The 17,927-nt window shown below is 42.5% G+C and overlaps 2 protein-coding genes across 6 annotated transcripts in view; one reads left to right on the forward strand and one right to left on the reverse strand.

Annotated features, from left to right (window-relative positions):
• On the forward strand, positions 1 to 8,742 carry ERI2 (ERI1 exoribonuclease family member 2). The gene is made up of 9 exons (XM_080981055.1): positions 1 to 106; positions 758 to 828; positions 910 to 993; positions 2,840 to 2,967; positions 3,160 to 3,304; positions 3,749 to 3,849; positions 5,218 to 5,299; positions 6,239 to 6,327; positions 6,500 to 8,742. The coding sequence occupies exons 1-9, from the start codon at positions 84 to 86 to the stop codon at positions 7,784 to 7,786; spliced, it is 2,010 nt and encodes a 669-aa protein (XP_080837181.1). The 5' UTR covers positions 1 to 83; the 3' UTR covers positions 7,787 to 8,742.
• LOC308462970 (acyl-coenzyme A synthetase ACSM3, mitochondrial-like) overlaps positions 8,179 to 17,927 on the reverse strand; it is a gene marked incomplete at its 3' end in the record, with an annotated part of 20,934 nt that continues 11,185 nt past the window's right edge. For 4 of the 5 annotated variants that reach the window (XM_080981071.1, XM_080981069.1, XM_080981070.1 and 1 more), the window contains exons 9-13: positions 17,054 to 17,134; positions 16,519 to 16,620; positions 14,719 to 14,846; positions 14,532 to 14,631; positions 13,614 to 13,925 (exon numbers count right to left, since the gene is read on the reverse strand). In XM_080981071.1, coding sequence (XP_080837197.1) covers positions 13,614 to 13,925; positions 14,532 to 14,631; positions 14,719 to 14,846; positions 16,519 to 16,620; positions 17,054 to 17,134 — 723 coding nt within the window. Of the gene's footprint in view, positions 10,081 to 13,613; positions 13,926 to 14,531; positions 14,632 to 14,718; positions 14,847 to 16,518; positions 16,621 to 17,053; positions 17,135 to 17,927 lie in introns of those variants that run through there. The other variant, XM_080981073.1, reaches the window with a different exon arrangement.

A 17,927-nucleotide genomic window follows, 5' to 3' on the forward strand; every position in this document is an offset into this window, starting at 1 on the left:
GCGGGCTGTTCAAAACGGAGGCCGGAAACGGAGAGGAGTGGGGAGCGTGGAGCGTTGGGGGATGGGGGTGGGAGGCCGTAGCCATGGCGACGAAGAAGTTGGCCAGGTGAGGCCTACAACAGGCGCTGCATCTTTCTTTTCCTCCATTTCCCTAGTGGGCTCTCGGATTGATTGATTGATTGATTGATTGATTTCATTTATACACTGCCTTTTTATCCAAGGAGCTCTAGGTAGCGCACGTGCCCCCCCCCTTTATTCATTTAATCCACCCAACAACCCTGTGAGGTTGGTTAGGTTCAGAGGCAGTAACTGGCCCAAGGTCACCCAGGGAGCTCCGTGGCTGAGTGAGGACTCGAACCCTGCTCTCTCAGGCCCTAGTCTGGTGCTCTAACCACTGCACCACCCTGGTTAACAAGCCTTGTGGGTTTCTTTTCCCTTGGGAAAGTTTGGATGTTTAAAATAAGGGGGTGGAGGGAGCTGGTGAGAAGAAAAGATGCTGCCAGATGTCTGCAACAAGCCCCCATTTCCCCCCTGTTCTCTCCCTCTTTATCACATTTTTTTGAGCTTTGTGTAAATAGGTTGCAGGTTGGGCCGCTTGCATTTCATTACCAGTTGTCCCAACTGTTCTCCACACTTTTTCTCAAGGGATTCGGGAGCCTCAGGCCTGAATCTCGATTACTTGGTTACCCCCCAAAATATTGTTCTGCTATTGAGAGATTAATTCTTTCAGTATGTGTTTGAATTTTTATTTTTGTAGGCAGCTTGGCATTATTAGAAGAATTTCTAAAACATCGCCCGGTGGCCAGAATCATGGCAAACCCAAACTAAGTGAGTACTGTGTCTGAATTGCAAAGCAAAAATTACTGTCTATACTCTCGCAAATAACGCAATCCTCGCTTGATTTTGTAGGGCAATTGTTTGACTACTTAATAATTATTGATTTTGAGTCTACGTGCTGGAAAGAAGGCAGAAAATGTTACACTCAAGAAATCAGTAAGTGGAGATTTAGTAATGTTGTTTGAGAACTGCTTCTGTGTGATCGGTAAATTAATAATGGAGCTATCAAAACATTGCTCATGCAGTTTATTTGTGTATAATTCCCAACCTACCTATCCCAAACTCTACATGTAAAGTATTCATATTTTGATACTTAAGTTACATGAATGACTGGAGGTGGGTCATTCCCACAGCCCCTGGTATTTGGGGCACACCTCTTACTATCAGAAGTTTTCAACCTTTTTGAGTCTATGGCTCCCTTGACCAACTACATCCTTTCTGTGGCACTGTTGTAGGGCTCAGGAGCCCAGTTATGTCACCCCTTGCCTGCAGAGCTGGCAGCCTTTCACCTTTTTCAAACACCCTCCCTTGTGGAATGTTCCCTCAGCCTCCTCTCCCCTCTCCTCGCCTTGGGAGTCCTTCAGATAGCTGCTGCTGCCACCCCTGGTCTCTGAGCTGCCCCCCCCACCCCAAAGAGAGGTGTCTCCTCACACTGCCCCATAGGGGCATGGGAAGTACCCCCTGGCCAGCTCCAGAGGTACCATTTACCTGGGGAGCCTGTAGCCAGGGCTGTGCTGCAACAAACAGGTGTGCAAGCATTTTGGGAGTCAGAGACGTTAAGAGGGCATCAGAAGAGGGAGGGAAGGAAAGAGGGACAGAGGCCAGTGTTGCCCACGGCCCCCCTGACCATCGTTCAAGGCACCCCAAGGTGCTATACAACATTGGTTGAAAACCACTGCCTTAGATGTAGCAGCTCATGCAAAGAAGTCTCTGGCCATTGCTGCTATTGGCCACAATTCAAAGCTTTATGAGTGAGACTTCTTTGAACATGAAGGATTCAGCATGACCTATGCTCTGGCTTCCCCAAACCCTATAGTACTGGGAAATGTGACCCATGCACCCCAGTTGAATGCACAGCACTTTCTTGAGAGAACAAGGCAGCTTGTGATTGGTTAAACTCTTTGCTTATAAATTAGAGTTTATTGGATTGGGGTTACTAAAGAACCAAGAGCATGGAGCTTAGGAGAAGATGTCTTCAGTGTATTGACGATTCCTCATCCAAGGATTTAATACACACTTTGAAAAGGAGAGGGAACAAGATGGAACCTTGTGGGATTCCACTAGGAAGGTCCAAATGAGAAAAGGACGATGTATTTTTGTCCAACAAGTGGAATTTAAATGGTACCAAACACTACCATGCTGTGTGTGTGTGTTTTTTTAAAAAAATAAACATATTTTTATTGAATTCCAATATATAAAAATTACAAAAAAGATAAGAAGATACAAAAACAAAACCCCACTCACCTCTCGCTCCAGGACAGATCAATCTAGTTAAGTTTGTCAAAGTCCAATCTGTGATTTCGGTGGTTGTCATTCTGTTAAGAAAACTCACCCTTCTTAAACTAGCCAAAATGCAGTAGCTTAGGGATTGATTGATTGATCAATTGATCAAAACATCTTGGCTTATAAGCATTCCTAGGAGCAAATAGATGAGCTTGTCTTAAAAAATATGAATTGATTTTTCAGTGGTATTAAAACATGCTGAAATGTTTAGCTTGTTTAAACCTGGGGCACGGTTGCAATTAATTGCATTTTTCTCTTCCTCTCTCAAAGGAGCTTAGAAAGATTTATATAATCCCCTCTCCCTTTTATACTCACAACAATCCTGTGAGGTAGGTTAGGGTAAGGAAATATAACTGACCCAATGTATTTTATGACTGGGGGGCGGGGGGCCTTAAACCTTTGACCCAGCACTCTTCAACTCCATCTGTAAAACTGCATTTTTAAGAATGCTATTTCTTTAAAATAAACCTGATTTGGAATGAAAATGTACTTTCTTTAGTTGAATTTCCAGCAGTTCTATTAAACACCTTGAATGGAGAGATTGAATCTGAATTCCACATGTACGTGCAGCCTCAGGAACATCCCATTCTCTCTGAATTTTGCACTGAGCTAACTGGCATAAAGCAGGTACAATTTTATTGTTTCATGTTGCAGTCAATTTGCAAGCTAAGCTCATAGTTTCTAGTTGGTTTTGAAACCATTGAGGTGTTGTTGACCCTGTTTCACTATGCCTGACAATGAATTGTGTTAAGGCTGAGTGTAAAGCAACACTTGGATACTGTCAAAAATACTAAATGTATCTTGTTCTCTTCTATTAAGAACCAAGTTGATGAAGGCGTCCCTCTTCATATATGCCTGTCTCAGTTTTCTAAATGGATTCAAAAAATGCAGAAGGAAAAAAACATTGTTTTCAGTTCAGGTCATTCTTCGGAAGGGAAATTATGTGCTTTTGTTACATGGTCAGGTAATTCATAGTACCTTTTTAAAAATCTGATTTCTTACACTGAAAGTGGTTTGAAGTGATTTGACCCTCTTGACTTTGCTTTTCCACTTCCTTTTTAAAAATCTTTCAAGGCTGTATTTGCAACATGTGCTAGAAACTGGTTTAAGAAAGCAAAAGAAAAATGAGGTTTTTCTTGGATAAAATACACACAAAACTCTGAGTTGGGAGGTGCAATGCACAGTTGTGGATTGCGTACTCCTCAGCAGTTATGTGTGCATTTCGCGATCACACCATAGAGCGGACTTAGTCCCTAGGTATCTTTTCCTACTTTAATTCCTCATGTTTCTAGCCCGGCGAGGAATGGCTGTCTGATAAGACACAGTTACTATTCCACATGGAAGAAAGCTAGAAACAATAACAAAGCATAAAACATGAAAGGTTTATGACAGTTTGTTTGTTCTACAGACTGGGACCTGGGTGTGTGTTTGCAATACGAGTGTAAAAGAAAGCAGCTGAGAAAACCAGATGTTTTAAACTCCTGGATTGATCTCCGGGCAACTTACAAGGTGAGATCAGACTGTGCATGTGTAATATTCATGAAAGGAATGCGGAAATGGCCAATTTTGCTAGCTGAGAGCTGCTTATTGTTTGGATTGCCGTGGTCATGGTGTAACTGGCAGCCTGTCTGCATCTCCGCAAGCTAGATCATTGGCCGGATGAAATAAACTTTTGCTGCATTTCTACATTGCTTATAATACTGTCATGTTAGTTCAAACCTCCCATCTGTTTTACTCCTTTCCATCTCTCTTCTTTTCTTTTATTAAGTGTTTTCCTTCGCTGGTGACATAAAGATCACATGTTTACATAGCCCTCCTAGGTATATGACCCATCTCTGGTCCTGTCTGTATTATTTATTTATTATATTATCCATATCCCACCTTTAAGGAAGTAAAGTAAAGAAATACATGGGGGGGGGGATAAAATAATTTAATAAGATTGCAATAAGAACACAGGAGGATCTGTGATCGGAACAGTGGCCCATGTTGTCTAGCATTCCATTCCCAGCAGCCAACCAGATGCCTGAAAAGCATAACAAGTCACCAGGCTGCCTTCCATAGTGCAGTCACTGTGCGCAGGGAGGGGGGAACAGTCTGAGGTCACCTGAGGTCATCATTGCCTATCTCCTTTGGTCTCCTATTCCTTGTCATAGGGCCTTTGGTGGTAGACAGCCCTGTGAGTAAGATGGGACAGTGATTTATTTATTTTTTTGGAGGAAGGATATGATCTATGTAGTATAATAGATAGATAGATAGATAGATAGATAGATAGATAATTTAGTACGGTCGGAGACCAGCTTATAAAACACACTTGGGGGTACAATCCCAGAAGGAAAACAAACATTTAAAACAATGTACAACAATAAACCATCCCCTGACCCAAACTAGTTTGTTAAGAAAATCCCCAAACTCAGTTCCATAGGTGACTCTGGGTCATCTCTCTGCAGTAGCTTATCTTAAAGTTGTAAGTGTCTATATGCTTATTGCATTTATAAATGTAGTATATTTATTATTTTAAAAATGATAGATATCACTTAATACAGATTCATTTTATGATTGCTCATGAATATTCAGTAATCAGAGCACTGATGGGAGTGTTTTCAGTTCTTTGACTTGCTAAAGCAGGTATGGGGAACCTTTGGCCCTCTAAATGTTGTGGAACTTCTAACTTCCATCAGCCCCAGCAAGCATGGCCAATCGTCAGGGATTATGGGAGGTGTAGTTCAGCAATGTTTAGAGGGCCACAGGCTTCCCACACCAGTGCTAAAGAAAGGCGTATATGAAGAACTAAATTTTGTGCTGTGCCTATGAGCACCTGCCATGATTTGAGCTGAGCAGAGCACAGCAGCTAATGTCTTTACCTTTATTTCCTCTTAGCTCTTTTACTGTCGGAAGCCACGTGGGCTAAACGGTGCTTTGCAGGATGTGGGGATCATATTTGCAGGACGGGAGCATTCTGGTGAGTGAATTTTTAAGTGTGTATGTGTGTATGTATGGAAATATTTCTAGTTATCAGTAGCAAGTTCTTAGGCATGTTCCAAGCTCTGCCGAAACTGAGACAAACTCCATGGAATATAACCCAAACTGTTCAATAATGACATGCTCTAAAACCAAGAATGCTGGTTTTTCTTATCCTTTTAAATGAGTTTTATTCCACTTTTGTTTCACCCTTCTTTCAAAAAGTTCAGGACAATTTATTAAATTATTTGAAAAAAGTTCAGGGCAATAATTTGGAAAAGTGAAAAATATTTATTGCATATTTCCAAAGCATTTTGTACAATATCATACATTAGCAGAATTTTGAAAAACACTTGTAATATGATGAATAATGTATAAAACTAGAAATTATTGTGAATTTAAGATATTATGGATGTGCACGAACAAATGTAAAACAAAAGAACCAAGAAGGGGAGTGGAGGGAAGTCAAGGGATTTTAGAAATCCCATGTTTGGAAGTTGTTATGGATTGTAGACATAGTTTAGTTATTTTTATGTGATTTTTGTTACTGTAAAAATTAATAAAATAGTATTAAACACACACACACACACACACACAAGTTCAGGACAGTACCTACTGTTCCCTACCTCCTTCTGTTTTTATCCTTGCAGCAACCCTGTGGGGTGGGCTGGACCGGACTGGGAGGCAGAGTGACTCAGTCACTTAGTGCACTTCAGGACCAAGCAGAGAGTGGAACTTGATTGTCCCTGGACTTACTACCTGCCATGTGTAGATCACCAAATTTTATACTTATACTAGGGTCTTCTTATACAAGGGTGCTTTGTGCATAGCTGTATCCCTACAGGTTCTTTTGTTAAGCAGTGAGAAAGGGTTGTGTGAGTACAGAATAGTTAACGTGCCTGACTTGGTCAACAACAGCACCATATCTCTTTTTCCCAAGGGCTGGATGATTCCCGGAATACTGCCCGCCTTGCATGGAAGATGATCTGTGATGGGTGTGTGATGAAAATCACTAAATCTTTGGATAAGGTCAGTGGCTTTTCTTCTTGACATATGTGCCAAGAAGACAGTAAGAGTTTGCTGAAACGACTTTGAACTTGATCTTCTTCCTGGAGGATTCCGAGGCACATTTTCTCACTTGGCTGTTGACATCTCTTTCCTGCGGTTCCCACAATATCTTATTTGTTTATGGATTCTTTAGGCACCTCCTGTGAAGAATTCCATTGCCAGATTTTTGTCTCCGAAACCTACTGAAGGAAGTCCTTTGGGAAGCAATGATGGTGCAGGAATGTCATGTCTGGATGAGAGCAAAAATGCTGGAGTTACCACAGGAATTAAAAACAACAAGGAAAACCAACAGCAAGAGTTCAGTCCTGTTCATCTGCATAGAAACGCCCATGTTCTGTCGAGAAATGCCCCAAAGACTGATGGATATAGTAGTGTCCAAAGCTGCTTGATTGAAAGGCTCAATTCCCCTCTTGGCTCTTTTCAGCCTTCGCATAACTCTTTGGGCATCCAGAGTGGGCTAAATAACAGGCACCCAATTTCTAATTCTTCAGTGCATAATCCAGGACTGGTTTTAGTCTCAACCACTCTTTCCTCCGTCAGTATTTCAGATATAGACATAAGTACCACTCCAGATTGTTTATCAGCGCTGGCCAACTGGGAGGATGTAGCTTTAATACCAGCATCGCAAGATGATGAAAGTTTGGGATGTTTGCAGCAGGAGGATGACCTGAACCATAAGAGTTCATTAACCGTTGAAGAGAAGATGGATCTGAATGAGTCGCACACGATGAACTTGGGATCTAAAAGTGTTGCGGATGCTACTCTGAATCTGGAACTCCCCAAGTCTGTTGTGTACAAAAGCCCCAGCACTACGATTTATAACATTAGCATAGCCCCAAATAAGTTCTCAGATACTTCTGCGTTTAAGCTTCCCACTGCAAAAGCAAGTGCTGCTTCCATTGATGTGTCAAATGGAACCCCTTTCAGATTGTCATCTGAAGCACACAAAAGGAAGCCTTCCAGTCCAAAATCAGTTCCTCCAGCAAAGAAACCACCCTTTATAGTTTATGAAGACAAAGGCGCAACGCCTAGTACCTCCCAGTTAGTCAGGAGGCTCGGTTCCTACCGCGTCCCTTCCGGCATCTTAAACTCCTCAGTGAACTTAAACCAGCCTTTAAAGGCTGCAGAGACTGGGAGAGTGACCCCTCCTTTGTGCAGATGCGGTCGAAGGGCCAGAAGGCTAAATGTTTCGAATGGTGGTCCGAATCATGGCAAAGCATTCTATAGCTGCCCAGTTGGAAAGCAGGCGGGGAATAGAAAGGGCTGCGGTTATTTCATATGGGAGCATACTCTTCAAAAGGAGAAGCTCACACTCCCTACCTCCAGTGCTCTGGGGCTGCCATGTCCTGGACGCAGTTTCAGTTCATCAGGAAATTCTGAAAAGAAGACCCTCGTTCTCCGACCCTCTATGCGAACCTAGCCAAGGACTACATCCCTGACGTCCTCCTTCATGGAGAAAAATGTCTTACACCATCACAAATGTAAGAGGCTATTAGCTTTGTTTCCCCATCTTAGAATATTCTTCCAAATCGTGCTGCAAATGGGCTGTCTATAAGCTTCTAAAGTGAAAAGTAAAAGGATGGGCATCCCTGAAAGGATTTTGACAGTATTGCTGAGGATAAACCAAATGAGGATCAGTAGTTGGTCTTGCCTTTTAAAGTTATCCTGCTGTTTCTATATTCTAGGCTTATCACAGATTATGTCTCCGTTACTAGATAACTGCAAACACATGCATGCTCCATGAGAATCGGTAGCATAGGCTTTTGAACACTTGCTTTTTAAAAGAAATAGTGCATAAAGAAGGTATCATGGTTTTAAGTTTTATATACATATTGATTTTTTATTAGTGAAGTACAATAAAAGTGTGGCCTGGAATTCTGGAGGTTGACTTCCTTCCAGTATAGCAGCTTAAATTCCACAGTAAAACTGAAGCACTTTTCTTATCTTGATGCTCTATTTCTGTCAAGACATGTTTTGTTTACTTTGGGGCATTACCACCATACTTGAGGCTGGTACGCAGCCTATGGAAAAAGTCAGAAGTTTATATCAAAGACAGAAGCTAACATAAACCCACATCAATCAGAAAGTAAAGAGGTAGAAGTTCTACAACAAATTAAGCAAGCTCAGCACATTAAATGGAATGAAGTTGTTGCATAGCATGGCAGGAGAGTTCCGTGACTTTCTTCTTGAATGCATGAGAAAACTGGCAATGATTTGAAAATGGTTGCCAATATCATGAAATACTGTGCCTATAGTGCTTTCAGTGTCCCAGGAGATAACCCATATTGGTCCGGGCTGGAATTTTTTAGCTAACCATTTTTTATGATCTGAATTAAGTGAAATAAAATATGAAATAAAAACAATTTTTTGTTTTAACAGTTTGGATTTTGCCTGTTGATAGCTTTTTGATTTTGATAGCTCTTTAAGCACTGTAGGGAAGTTACATATGCAGAAATATTAATACTTAAAAGTCTGCTCAGTTCTTAACTATAATCCTAGGAGCTTGCTTACACACGGATGGGGGAGAGGATATTTAAGCACAGATGTGGGCCTCCGGTTGTTGCAGAAACGAAAAATATTCCTGGTATGATCAGTCACTATCACACGCTTCAGGCCCCACTGACGTTCAGTGTGCATTGAATTCTCCCATTGAACTAAATGGGATTTAAAAGAATTTAATATTGTGTCCAGCTGAATTAAAAGCCTTTTCTCCTGCTTCAATGATGCCGGCATCATTCAGCATAGTACATCGTTGGTGGGAGCTTTGGTGGGGACGCTACTCTTGCATGGTGACCACTGGATCCCTTGTAGTTTATATCACCCTGATGCACAATAGAGACTGGACTTATTTAGGTTGCGGCCAGGTTGTGTCTCTAGAAGGGCTTTCTAGCAGGGGTGCCCAAAGAAGCTTGCTGCCAGTAACTATGTGGAATGTTGAAATGAGCATGTGTCAACAGTGCTGTGAAGGTCCTTATTTATAATCCCAGACAGTTCACTTGCTTTGAGACAACTATGGCCCCATTGCAACAACTTTTACTCCCCTGATTTTTTCGGTGGCCTGGGTGTGGATACTTCCATCATCCTGTGTGTTGGAAGCTGTTGGGTCAACAGGAGATCTGAACAGATCAAGACCCTTCCATTCTATCTCTACAGGGGAGCGGGGAAGGGAACTGGCTAACATGCTTGATTACATGTCTAGCTTGTTCTTGTAGCTCCCTGCAGATTCGTGGTGATTTTTTAAGCTTCTGAGCTTTGGAATCAACTTTGTGTTGGCATTTTCTCCAGAGTACACTGTGTTCTTTTCTGCATGCGATTCAGCATCTGGAATGAGAGTTACGCTTTGCTTTGCTCAACCTTGCAAGATGCTTTTTGGATTTTATATAAATGGGTGGAGGGAGATGCTCAACCACTGATATTCCCCAAATGCCTGATCCTGCACTGCTTGTAATATACCTCAAAGTCCTAGGGAGTGGGTATGCGAGGGTTGGGGTTGGTTTTTTTTTTGCAGTGTGTGTGTGACAGCTGCAGCATTGGGATTTAAATACAGAGGCTGGCATGGCATGATCTTGCAACATAAGGAACCAATATAAAACTCAGAACAGGCGCTGTGGAAGTAAACAGCTAAATCTAAGCTTTCCCCCACTCTGCCTTGCGCAATTCGTTTCTTCTGATTTTCCCACTGATTGTCTTTGGCAGATGTGGCACAAACTCCACCTGTTGGACAAGAGAAGGAATTACAGTGAGCCAAAGAGGGGGCAAAACATACAAAGGGTTTTTTTATATGGAGTCTGTTTGTGGAAAGCAAACAGTAGGGCTCTACTTACCCCTATTTCAGGGATGGAGGATCTTCCAGCCTGTGAGCTACACCACCTGTTGTGGACTGGCTGGATGCTGAGGAATGGTGAGAGGCACCAGCTGGGGAACCCCCAAGAGAGGACGGCTCAGAGCCAGGGGATTGGTGGTAGGACAAGGATGAGGGGTCAGAGGGAGCAAACGGAGGAGGTGGTGTTGGAAGCTGAAGAGGCAACAGGGTTTAGTGAGAAGGAAGAGGCTGTGGCAGAGAGCAGTGCAGACTCAGAGGCAGAAGCAGAGGCAGGAAAGGAGAGGGACCAAGAGGCAGCAATGAGGCAGGCCGCCGAAGAAGCCAGGGAGTCTCCCCTTTCAGCTCTGACCAGCTCCCCTCCCCTTGGTCTCCCAGAACACGAAGAGGCATGAAGCGGGCACAGCAAAGGGTGGTAAGGTGAAGCAGCCTCAGGTTGCTGGGGAGGAGTCTTAGAGAGCAGTGGGAAGGTGGAGACCTTCAGTTCTTGCAACTGCTTCATTGGGGCAAGACCTGCTGGGAAGGGTTGCCATGATCACGAGGCCTGTGCTGTTTGCTTCTTTGAATGAAGAGTTAACTTTGTGAGTTATTGCTGACTTGCCCCAACTCCTGCCTTGACACCGCCCTACACCAGATGCCAGATGTGGGGCAGGTAAGGTAGGGGCTTAGCTGCTGGGCAGTGGCTGCAAAGAGTTTCTGAAGCACCCAACAACCATCCTTCATGTTTATTTATTAAAAAATATTTGTATACCACAGTTTCCTTGAAAAATGCCAAAGTGTCTTACAATAATTATGATACAATTAAAACAGGACATTATAACACAATTAAAAACCACACAAACATTAAAGCAGTTCACCAGCTGATGTGAGGGCAATGCTGTTGGGTTCAGGTGTGCAGGATAGTTCCCTGCAAGGTATCTTCTCATTCATCTCTCAGGCTGCACACACACCAAATATTTAAAGCAAACTACCTCTGCCCCTGAGTCCAGGGAACTGTAGTTTGTTAAGGGTACTGTAGCTTTGTTAAGGGGTGAACTGTGGTTCCTAGGATTCACTGAAGGAAGCTGCATGCTTTAAATGTATGCTGTGTACACAGCTTCAGAGATTGACTATGGCATTTTTCCAAAGGTTTGACAGAGCCTATGATCAGAAGGGACCGTCTGATTAAAGGTATACAGGTCGGAGCTAAACAGTACAAATTGAAAGCTTTTGCAGATGATTTAGTATTGACGTTACAGGAGCCAGAATCTAGTACTAAAAGAGTATTAGAATTGATTCATGAATTTGGTCATGTGGCAGGATTTAAGTTGAACAAGTTAAAAACTAAGGTGCTTGAGAAAAATTTAACACCGATTGAGAAAGAGAGGTTTCAGAAGGAGACAGGTTTAACATTGGTTAAGAAAGTAAAATACTTGGGGGTTAACATGACTGCTAAGAATTTAAACCTATTTAAAGACAATTATGAGAAATGTTGGTCAGAAGTGAAAAAGGATTTAGAGATATGGTCAAACCTGAAGCTTTCCTTGTTAGGACGAATTGCTGTTATAAAGATGAATGTATTGCCAAGAATGTTATTTCTGTTTCAATCATTGCAAATCTTGGACAAGATGGACTGTTTCAAGAAGTGGCAGAGAGACATTTCTAGATTTGTCTGGCAGGGCAAGAAGCCCAGAATAAAATTTAAAATATTAACCGATGCAAAGGATAGAGGTGGATTTGCCCTGCCAGACCTTAAACTTTATTATGAATCAGCAGCATTCTGCTGGTTGAAAGAATGGCTGCTTCTTGAGAACACAGACATTTTGGACTTAGAAGGTTTTAACAATGTTTTTGGGTGGCATGCATATTTGTGGTATGACAAGGTTAAAGCACATAAAGCATTTAAAAATCATATTGTCAGGAAAGCATTGTTAAATGTCTGGATAAGATATAAGGACTTACTTGAAAACAAAACCCCAAGGTGGTTGTCACCGATGGAAACAAAGGCTCAGAAAAGGCTCAATATGGAGGCCAAATGGCCGAAATATTGGGAAATTTTGGAACAGGAAGGAGACAAACTGAAATTGCAGAGTTTTGAGAAATTAAAAGACAAAGTGCGAGACTGGCTTCATTATTATCAGATAATGGAGGCATACAATTTGGATAAGAAAATTGGTTTCCAGGTGGAAAAATCAAAATTGGAAACAGAACTGTTAGAACCCAAAACTAAGATTTTGTCAAAAATGTATAACTTGCTGTTGAAATGGAATACTCAGGATGAAATGGTGAAATCTGCTATGATTAAATGGGCACAAGATCTTGGACATAATATTATGTTTGCTGACTGGGAACAGTTGTGGACCACAGGTATGAAATTTACGGCATGTAATGCCTTAAGAGAGAATATTATGAAAATGATATATGTTGGAAATGTAAAGAAAATGAAGGTACATTCTTTCACCTTTGGTGGACGTGCCCAAGGATCAAGGCTTTCTGGGAGATGATATATAACGAATTGAAAAAGGTATTTAAATATACCTTCTTGAAGAAACCAGAGGCCTTTCTCCTGGGCATAGTCGGCCAATTGGTGCCAAAGAAGGACAGAACTTTTTTTATGTATGCTACTACAGCAGCAAGAATTCTCATTGCAAAGTATTGGAAGACACAAGATCTACCCACCTTGGAAGAATGGCAGATGAAGGTGATGGACTATATGGAATTGGCGGAAATGACTGGCAGAATCCGAGACCAGGGAGAAGAGTCGATGGAAGAAGATTGGAAAAAGTTTAAAGACTATTTACAGAAATATTGCAAAATTAATGAATGTCAGAATGATGTCGGATAGAAACTAAGTGGTCTTTAGCCGAAATGTTATAAGGGAATATGAAAAAAAATGGTTTATTAATAGGTAAAAATTTAAAATTACAAATACTTTATGATTAACGATTAGGATACATAAAGAGGGGAGGGATTTGTTGAACTAATAACTGAATTGGAATACAAAAAAGGGAGGTGTGAGGAGGTCCTGGAAATAAGCAAATGAAGGCTAAGTAACGGAAGGAAGGAATTGTTTTTAACTGTTTTTATTTTGTATTTTTCTTTTTTCTTTTTTTGTCTTGTAATATTCTGAAAATCTTAATAAATATCTTATAAAAAAAACAATAAAAAAACAAAGGTTTGACAGAGCCTTGCCCCAAGGGACTCACAGTCTGCTAAGGCACAAGGGAAATACTAGAGGAGAGGGGGGGCAATGAAGACAGGAGTAAATAAGAGATGGATGTGTTTTTCAGTTTCAGGCACTTCAGTTTAGATATAGAAAGGTATTTGATGAAGGGTTCGTTCTGTGGACAAGATGAGTTTTGAGGATTGATTTGAAGGAAAGGGGAGGTAGACTTACAGAAGCATTCTGGGTAGAAGTTGCAGGCATAAGGAGAAACCAAGGGTGGGCTCATGTTAGAGAAAAGGACACATCCACGAGGTTCAGGGTGGTAGAGCTGAATGAGCCCAAAGGAAGGATGTAAAAGCTGGGAGGTGTAGGGACATAGCCATGTTTGAAGGCAAGGACATCAAGCCTGTGCAGGAACTGGGCAGAGTTTGGAAGCCAGAGCAGGGATCTAAAGGAAGCTAGATTATGGCTTACCTTTCTAGGATACTTGTAAGGGGCAGTGACTTTTTTGACGTGATCCTGTAGCTCCTTAATCAGTGCTTCTGGGTCGCGGGAAACGTAGTCGGGTGCCAAAACCACAAAGGCTTTCACAACCTTAACACATGAATATGTTTGTTAAAAGATCATGAAGACTTAGCAAAATATTCTCTGGGCAGATTATAACAATGGATCATTTCCAACGGTCCACGACCAACCCAAAGAATGGTAAACTCTGTGTGTGTGTTTTGTGTCCTGTGGCTGCACCACCTTTTATTAACAGGCAGCTGAAGTCTCTTAAGCCATTTTACTGTGCCAGCTTAAAGCTAAGCGTGCCAATTTAAGTGGCTCTGGGGATTGCTGTTTGTACATCCCAGCATAAGGTGTTCAAATCAACATGGACCGTTGTGTTCTGGAACATGAATTCCTTGTGGAGTTCATAGGCTTTCAAATTCAAAAAAGAACACGTAAACACCAGCAGGATTTTCTCTTTTCAGAGACGTCTTTTTGCTTACAACAAATGCGAACCATAAAAAAATCACATTTCAATTATATTCAATTATATACTTATTATTATAAGTATATAATATAAGTAATAAACTTGTTGTTGTTGTTATTGAAGGTGCTTCATGCATTCTGACCTTCACCCATTCAAAACAGCCAGCAAACTGTTTCCTCTGTTTAAAAACATTCCATACTGTAATACAACTCGACTCTTTTTACCTCCCCTCTGATGGAATCTGGGCTGCTAACAACAGCGGATTCTACGACCGCCGGGTGTTCTATCAATGCACTTTCCACTTCAAATGGTCCAATGCGGTATCTTGGAAACAAAAGAGAAGGCTTTGAAAGGGACCTTCTGATACTTGGTCTGCAGAAAATGCTTAGCATCACATAGGAGGTGCGTTACCCAGCAGAATTGATGACATCGTCGGCTCTTCCTACGAACCAGAAGTAGCCATCTTCATCTTGCATTCCTCTGTCCCCGGTGATGTAGAAGTCCCCGCGTACAGTTGAATTCGTTCTTTCTGGATCATCCTGGGAGAGGTGAATAGGTACTTATAAAAAGCACAAGCATGCTCCTGCTTGCAAATTTAGGCAAAGCTGAGTGTGTGTATATATAAGTGTATATGTGTGTATGTTTATGTATACTACCGTATTTTTTGCTCTATAAGACTCACTTTTTCCCTCCTAAAAAGTAAGGGGAAATGTGTGTGCGTCTTATGGAGCGAACGCAGGCTGCGCAGCTATCACAGAAGCCAGAATAGCAAGAGGGATTGCTGCTTTCACTGCGCAGCGATCCCTCTTGCTGTTCTGACTTCTGAGATTCAGAATATTTTTTTTCTTGTTTTCCTCCTCCAAAAACTAGGTCTGGTGTGTCTTATAGAGCAAAAAATATGGGATATCTCCATCAGGAGGTTGTGGACTCTCCTTCCTTGGGAGTTCTTAAGCAAAGGTTGAGGGGCCATCTGCCATGGATGCTTTAGCTGAGATTCCTGCATTGCAGGGGGTTGGACTTGATGGTTCCTCGGGGTCCTTCCAACTCTATGATTCTATTATATCTATATCACCACTACAATCGTACCTTGATTTTCGAGCAGCTTAGTTCTCATGTTTTGGCTCCTGAACGCCACAAACCTGGAAGTGAGTGTTCCAGTTTGCAAACTATTTTTGGAAGCTGAACGTCCAACGGACATTCCATGGCTTCCAATTGACTGCAGGAGCTTCCTGCAGCCAATCAGATGCCACACTTTGGTTTCCAAACGTTCTGGAAGCCGAACGGACTTCCAGAACGGATTCCGCTCGACTTCCAAGGTACGGCTGTATTATTTTTATTCATTTCCTCCTGCTGTATCAATGCTATTTGCCACACCCTTCTACCCTATCATGCCATAAGACTTGAGTTAATAATATTGAGATAACACAAGTGCCATATATAAAGCTACTGAATTATACCATTTGTGGGAGCAGGTAAGTATTCAGCCCTTGGGTTAAAGGTGAACATTTTAAGAACACCAGAAGAGAAGGCATGTTGTGCTTGCACATTGCACTAAATCCAGAGTTAAACACAGGGGTAACCAACCTTTCTGGACCAGCAGGGTAGATATTGAAGAAAGTACCATGGGGCAACACATAACACAAAATTAGGAGTGGTAATTACTGCTCCATTCCACCCCAAGCTGTTTCATGCTTACAATGGGAAGGTGTGTATCTAATGCTAGTCCTACTCAGAGTAAGCACGTTGAAAGTAATAGAACTGACTAACTTAGGATCATTTATTTCAGTTGGTCAGCCCTGAGTGCAACGTACAGCCCTATAATTCTGGCTGGCCAGTGTCTGTACATGGAATTTGTGGGGTGGGGGAGCACCATTTAACCTTTGCCTCGCCCAGTAAGGTTTTCCTGGGCATGCCTTCGCTCAAACTTTCAGTGCTGTGTTCCTTTCTGCTCGGTCAATGGTCCTACAAGACAAGACGCCTGGTCTTCCTTGCTCTCCAACTCTCATTCTGAGCCCCTCAAATGGCTACCAAGCTACTTCAGCCCCCGCAATAGCTTCCGAGTTTCTGCCACTGGATCATCTTGTCCAGCTTTACGTCTGTAGCTGGAAGGGCAAGATGTCACTCTAATTCCTGGCATTCTGAAAACTAGATCCAATTCTGAGTAAATAACAGCTTCTAGTTCTTTCTTAGCCGCGCAGATTGCATCCCTACCGTGTATCGAGTGAAAAGACAAAATGGCCGTGTCGGTTTTATTCGGATAGCAATATCTCCTTCTTTCCCAGGAGGCAACATATTGCAGTTTTCATCTATTATCTAAAAGCAAAGAGAAAATAGTCAAAAGTCATAGGATCCATTACAAAGTTGGACTCGGGGGTGGAGTGGGAATCAGGTGGAACAGTGAAGGGCAATATCTCACTGGTATAGCACCTGCTTCACATCCAGAAGGTCTCAAGTTCAATCCCTGGCATCTTGGAGTTGGGGTTGGTGAAAGATGATGTCTGAAACCCTGGAGAGCTGCTGCCAATGTAGACAATACTAAACCAGATGGACCAATGGTAACTTGAAGCGAGGCACCCCAGTATGGTCCACTTTAGGCTGCCTTGTGCCTTGCGCATGAATCCCAACCCCACCAGTTAAAGACCAGCTGCTTAAGCTAAGGGTAGCCAACTTTGTGACCTCTAGCCCTTAGGTTCTTCCCCCCGCCCCCCCAGATAAAAACTCCTAAAACCAGCACTGCATACTGTACCTGAGTGTCATAGGCCGGGGAAGGCTTCCCCATAGAGCCCGGCTTAATTTTCATCCCTTTGAAAGTTCCACAAACCAGCACCTGTTTCAAGTAGTGAAAAGCAAAGCGTGGCTGATGAGATTTCGGTGGGTGGGGGGCAGAGGCACAGAGAAGGATACCAACTTGAATAAAATATTGGGGAGGCCTAGGTAGGCCCTTCCCTGCATAACTGATCACTAGAAGCGGCACACGCATGCCATTTGAATGGCAATGTCCATCAACTTTGTGGGGGGTGGCCCCCTCAAATATTTTATTGGGGGGCTGAAGGGGCCTTGGCCCCTAGGAGGTGGCTCCTTTGGGCACAGAAATGCTAGGTGACATGTCAGTGAGAAGGTAGAAAAAGTGGCATTCTAAAAGCACTGGAGAAGTCGCATGGCGTCACGGTACGGTGTCTACTTAGCAAGTAGTTCTCAGGTTCAGTTCCTGATATCCTCAGTTGGGGCTGGGAGAGACCCTTGCCTGAAATCCTGGAGGGCTGCTGCCAGTCAGTGCAGACAGTACTGAGCTAGCCTCAGTGCTCTGACTCTGCATAAGGCAGCATCTTAGGTTCATGTAACTAATCCGGTTGCATGCTGTCAAGACAATTCATTGGTTGGTTACACTAATTAAATCAATGTTTAAATGTTGCAGCCCTGTTAACAGGTACATTAAGCCTTTGTATTTTATACTGTTGTGAGTTTATGGGTTCTAGACACCCTAAATTCCTGGGTCTGGTAGGTGTTAGAATTTAATCAAGGCAAGTGTTCAAATATAAGCCAGATTACTTTCCTAACCAGGAAATCGCCTGGGGCGATGGGCCATTAGGAAGGCAATGAGCCAGACAGCAAGTGGATGG

This window comes from Podarcis pityusensis (assembly GCF_964106645.2).
Source record: "Podarcis pityusensis genome assembly, chromosome: 14".
In the NCBI taxonomy this organism is placed as follows: Eukaryota; Metazoa; Chordata; class Lepidosauria; order Squamata; family Lacertidae; genus Podarcis; species Podarcis pityusensis.